The 6,142-nt window shown below is 42.0% G+C and overlaps 1 protein-coding gene across 1 annotated transcript; it reads left to right on the plus strand.

Annotated features, from left to right (window-relative positions):
• The first annotated feature begins 675 nt into the window (after positions 1-675).
• GPR6 (G protein-coupled receptor 6) lies at positions 676-1,755 on the plus strand. The gene has a single exon (XM_027853574.1). It carries the CDS (start codon positions 676-678, stop codon positions 1,753-1,755), a length of 1,080 nt encoding a protein of 359 aa, XP_027709375.1.
• The last annotated feature ends 4,387 nt before the right edge of the window (positions 1,756-6,142 follow it).

Raw genomic sequence — 6,142 nt, forward strand, 5'->3', positions numbered from 1 at the left:
GACAGCAGGAGCTTCGGGCGGCTTACGTGAGAGCAGTCCCCATGCAAAACGAGCTTCCGCATTCCTAACTTGCCCAGGTGAGTGTCCAAACCCCCTTGAGAGAGTTCAGGAGGGTGGGCTAGAGGATGAAAGTGCCATGTGCCAACGCAAATATCCATTGCCACCTTTGATCCTGCTCCTCCAGAAGCCTGAGAAGGAAAACCAGGTTTTCCATTTGGTTTCTCAGCTCCGGAGCTCGGATCCTCCTTTTAGGGCACTGTATCAGAAACTTCGCTCGTCAGCACCGTGGACAGCGATCCACTACCCACTGAGCGTGTGCTTTGTTTTCAGCCTGCAAAGTGCCAGGCACCAGCTTGTTTTTACAATTCACCACCCTCCCGCGTGTATCTGTCCACATGTGTATGCACTGGATGTATATTGGCTTGCACACATGTAATTAGTATATGTGCATGTGAGCGTGAACACTATCAGTTTTCATGAGGAAATGAAAATGCTACATGAGTGCGTATTTTCTCAGTATCCGTGTCCCCTCTCCCTCTTTGCTCTGGGTTTCGCGGGCGGGATAGGTTAGGGTTAGGGGAGTCACTTTTCTTAGTGGAAGTTGCCGGGGCATCCTGAGCTGCACACCTGACGCTTGTCTTTCTCCTTCGGTGCAGGCTGCAGCTCCGGGCCAGTATGAACTTGAGTGCCACCTCCCTAAACGACTCAGGGGTTGTGGATGCAGCAGCGGTTGCTGTGGAAGGAGCAGCGACAGCAGCAGCATCTGACACAACTCGGTGGTTGCCCCCCGGGAGTGCGGTGTTGGGCAATGGCGCCAATGGGTCCCTGGAGCTCTCTTCGCAGCTGCCGGCGGGTTCGTCTGGGATGCTTCTGTCGGCCATCAATCCATGGGATGTGATGCTGTGTGTGTCCGGCACTGTGATCGCTGGCGAGAATGCGCTGGTGGTAGCCATCATCTCCTCCACACCAGCGCTGCGCACGCCCATGTTCGTGCTGGTGGGGAGCCTGGCCACCGCTGACCTGCTGGCGGGCTGCGGGCTCATCCTCAACTTCGTGTTCCAGTATGTGATTCCTTCTGAGACCGTCAGCTTGCTCACTGTGGGTTTCCTGGTGTCCTCTTTTACTGCCTCCGTCAGCAGCCTATTGGCCATCACAGTGGACCGCTACCTGTCGCTCTATAACGCTCTCACTTACTACTCTGAGCGGACCCTACTGTGCGTCCATCTCATGCTGGCGGTGACCTGGGGGGTGTCCCTATGCCTGGGGCTCCTGCCAGTGCTTGGCTGGAACTGCCTGGCTGACCGTGCCTCTTGCAGTGTGGTCCGGCCGCTCACTCGCAGCCACGTGGCCCTACTGTCCACCTCCTTCTTCGTGGTCTTCGCCATCATGCTGCACCTTTACGCTCGCATCTGCAAGGTGGTTTGCCGCCACGCTCACCAAATCGCTCTGCAGCAACACTTCCTTGCCCCACCTCACTACGTAGCCACCAGAAAGGGGGTCAGCACTCTGGCCATAGTCCTTGGGACTTTTGGAGCCAGCTGGCTCCCTTTCGCCATCTACTGTGTGGTGGGCAGTCATGAGTATCCGTCAGTGTACACGTATGCCACCTTGCTCCCTGCCACCTACAACTCCATGATTAACCCCATTATCTATGCCTATAGGAACCAGGAGATCCAGAGGTCCATGTGGCTCCTGTTCTGTGGTTGTTTCCAGTCCAAAGTGCACTTCCGCTCTAGGTCCCCCAGTGACGTGTGAAAGAGTCCTCTCTCCTCCATCCCTGCACTACACAAGTTGACAACATTGGTGAACTACACAGTGCCTGTTGATGAACTTCTAGACCCATTAGTGTGAAAGTCTCTTTAAAAAAAAAAAACCTAAACCAACACAAAAGCTCACCAAGAAAACATGCTTCAGGTTAGCACTTTATATATACAGTGTATATATTCATGTAGATATATACAAATATTTGTACCCTCTGAGTGTTCAGGGTATTGAGCTTATAGTTCTGTGAAAAAAAATGTGGTTGTATACCAAAATTGTACATCACATTTGTGAAGTGAAGACATTCCAATACTGCTTAATTATAGCACTTTATTTCTAGCTGCTGAACTGCCAAAACAGTGTTGCCATGTTGGAAAGCAGGGGAAAGAAAGTAAAATGTTGTATTTTTGTTGTATGTGATAGTATATTTTGCTGCACACGCATCGATAAATTACAACATATTTTGTACACAAATAAATACATCAAATGTGTATTTGTGTATGTGTCTAATTGCAAACCCAATATTTTAAATTTGATTCATTAAAGTATTTTGAAAAGCTTGGTACCGCAGTCTTCCATCTAATGATATTTTTTAAAGGAACATTGGGTCCTAATAATTTTATTTATTTTTCTTAATCTAATTGTGGTAGGTAAATCAAACATAACACACTCAGGTAATAATAACATCGAAGATTCTCGGAGTTGGAAAGAACTGTAAAGATTGCTTGGTTTAGTTCCTGCTAGATCAAGGAATTATCTCTACAATATACCAGACAGGTGGTTATCCAGCCTCTCCTTGGCAACATCCTTTTGATAGAAGAAATCCACTCTTTTCCAAGATAGCATGACAGCCTTTCAAATATTTGAGGACAATTTTTATGCATGAACCCTCCCCTCACATGTACACATGACAACATCACCAGTTCCTCTAACTGATCTTTGTATAGTTCCAAAGGGATGCTTCAAAAGTCTTTTCTTTTGCATATCAATTCTTAAATCTTATGGGGTTGTTGATTAAGTACTAGGTTGTAAAGTATGGGAACAAGCTATTGAGAAGCAAGACATAAATTTCAACACATTCTTCTCTCATGCAGCTGTCATCTTCCAATCTATCTAGGGAAAATTTAAAGTGTTCAAAGTCCATATTGATTTAATAGAGTAATGACAGCTAGGTCCTACAAGAGTAGATTGTTCAACCTTGAAAAATAAATCAATTCTTCTAGGTCAGGATTCCAAGGTATTATTTAGTGCACTAGATAAAGGTGGTAGAAACAGGGAGGTATGGAAAGTCACAGCCCACTAAGTATAAAACACTTTAAACCACAGTTCATCTGGCATTTCTAAAATTATTTGTATAAATTATTTGTCAAATGACTACCCATGTACCTACCAAGAAAGTCTTAAAGACGGTAGGGATTTTTTTTAACCTGAAAACAATTTTGAGCTTGTATCCTCTGAAAGTGTTCAGAGTATTGAGTGTGTGAATCCAAGGAATCACTGATAGTACTAAATTTTAGAAAGCATACACATTGACATGGACAAGCAGTTTGTTCCCAAGAAACTCAAAACACTTTTACACTTAATACTTTCTATAAAATTGGACCCTGGAAGATAAATATTCTTGTTTATCTATCAAGTTGTTTGCTCCAAAAGAAGTCATCTTTCTAGCCTAAATCACAGCATCCAACACTGTTTCTATCCAATCAACAGCTAAAGTAGATCCAAGTGGGCTAAAATAAAAAAGGAACTGAATGTCAGCTCTTACTCTCCATTTGCCAAAATTTATGAAGAGGGGGAAAAACCAGAGATGAAACACAGAGGATAACAGAGGGCCAATGCCATGAGACATTTTTAATTACAGAAAAATATCTAATAATCAAGCAAAAATACCTTAACGTTAGCAAGCAATTTGACCAGAATCCAAATAATATTGCCAACCAAAGTACTAAGATATAGATCAAAGAATCTGGCTTCTGGTTATTTCATATCATTATACTTTATCAAAATCTCAAAATTGGAAATTACCTCAGAGGCCCTGTAGTCCAATTTTTGCCTAAATAAGGAAGCCTTCTACAAGGTCTCCATCAAATACTGATATAGCCTTCATTTGAAGATTTCCAGGGAGGAAAACTGATCACCTCCTAAGGCAGCCTATTTTACTGTGGATCAGTTTTAATTGTTAGGAAGTTTTTCCTCATATCATGTTGAAATCTTCCCTTTGGCAATCTCTATCCGTTGATCTCAGTCATGGACCTAGCAGAAATGACTGGAAATCCCAAAAATATGAAGTTAAAAGAAGCAGATTCATCATTGAGCAGAGATCTTCCTTACTAAACAGTTGTCTCAATTCAACAATACCATAAGCATGACATAAAAAGCTCTGGAAATGCAATAATAATATTAGCTTGTGTTTCAAGTGCTTCAAGTCTTACAAAGTCCTCCACATTTGGCAATGAGGTGATGTAGTGGTCAAAATGCTAAGCCTAGTATCAAATTTCACCTCAGATACTTACTAGGTTTGTAACTTGGGCAAGTCATTTAACTTCTATCTGCCTCTGTTTCCTCACCTTTAAAATAGGGACAGTTGAACACTTACCTCTAAGGGTAGATATGAGGATCAAATTAAATATTTCAAAAATGTCTGGCATGTTGTAGGCTTAATAAATGTTTGTTCCCTTCTCCAGTATTACATGAGATTCTCACAACAACCCAATGAGTTAGGTGCTATTATTTTCATCTTTATTTAATAGGTATAGTAAAAGCAATATCCTAATCCCATCCACCATACAACTAGTTTTTTGTTAAAAAGTATTGAGACCATTGGGGCAGGTAGGTGGCGCAATGGATAGAGCACCGGTCCTGGAGTCAGGAGGACTTGAGTTCAAATCCAGTCTCAGACCAGACACTTGACAGTTACTAGCTGTGTGACCCTGGGCAAGTCACTTAACCCCAGTTTCCTCACCAAAAAAAAAGTATTGAGACCATCCATGAAACTTGATTGACTCAAGGGACTGGAAAGCTCAGGCTGTTGACATCACTTTCTCATCACCTAAATACAAAACAAACATGAAGAGCACCCTTTTGGATGCTTGGCTAGTGCAAAATGATGGGAATTTGACTCAGCTGAATTAAATTGAGGTGTACTCAATACTTACCCTCCTTGAGTATCTTTCTCCTACTATGGTTAAGTAAATCTTCTCTTGTTGACTTTTTTTTTTCTTTTTGGTGAGGCAATCGGGGTTAAGTGACTTGCCCAAGGTCATTTTGTTCTAATGTTCAAGTGTCTCATTTTGTTCTAATATCTAACCTAAACTATCATAGGACTGACCTGAGTCACACCTCACCCATAACAAGAGGTGGGAAAACTGAGGCTTAGATCGATTAAGTTATTTACCCAGAGTAACACAGCAAAGTGTCCAAGATAGAATTTGAATTCAGATATCCCTGATTCCAAGCCTCTCAAGATGCCACTTCAAATATAGGAAAAAATAAGTCATGCAGGCCATCTGAAGATAGTATTACCCAAGGAGGGGATTCCTAGTGTATGAAACAGGAGATAGGGATTGGATCTGTGGTTTCATGAAACTTGGCACTTTCTCTCAACTTCTAGCCTTAGAGAGTTCCCTAGACTACTTAGAGGTTAAGTGATTTGTCCAGGCCCACACAGCCAGTATGTGTCAGAGAAGGGACTTAAAATCAGATCTTTCTGGCTTTGAAGTCAGCTGCCTTTGTAGGTGCTGAAATGTTGTAATTGATTCATCAAAATGAAATAGTTAAGATAGAATCTGAAAAACAGGAACATAATGTTCAGTCAATTAAACTTAATTTCAAATCAAATACACTTTTCTTAATCATTCCATCCTGAATAACACATTGCAAAGATTTTTTTTTGAGCCAATTTACTCAGAATATAATGTAAGGGGGCCAAGGTTGCAAGCTCAGTCTTTTCTAAGGGTCAGTCAATTTAGCAAAGAGAAAACTCAGTTCCAGAACCATACACTACACTCATAATTTCCTATCTGCTTCTGTCCTTAGTCACAAGGGAAACAAGGGAAGAGAGAGCCAGTGGCTCATGGTAGAGCTATCTATCTCCTATTCTTGGAAAAATAACTCAAAGCTTCTCTCTCACTCCCAGTGGACCAAAGGACAACAGCAGCCTCATATCAGAGGACAGATGATTCTTTTTCGTTACTATCAGAAACTGCTCACTGCCAAATAAACTTTAATGAAGTATGAATTTTCAGATGCTCTGGTTTAATCATTTCAAGTGAATTTCTTTTTTCCGAGCTTCCCTTTACTATTACCACACAATGTTTTCCTATGTTGCTTATGTTTTTGTGAAGCAGCATACTGAAGTGGTTAGAGGGCTAGCCTGTGCATT

The sequence above is a fragment of the Vombatus ursinus genome, unplaced genomic scaffold (genome assembly GCF_900497805.2).
Source record: "Vombatus ursinus unplaced genomic scaffold, bare-nosed wombat genome assembly UNPS02000582.1, whole genome shotgun sequence".
Lineage (NCBI taxonomy): Eukaryota > Metazoa > Chordata > Mammalia > Diprotodontia > Vombatidae > Vombatus > Vombatus ursinus.

Coding starts and splice junctions, on each gene's coding strand:
- GPR6 (XM_027853574.1), top strand. CDS start 676: ATGAACTTGAGTGCCACCTCCCTAAACGACTCAGGGGTTGTGGATGCA.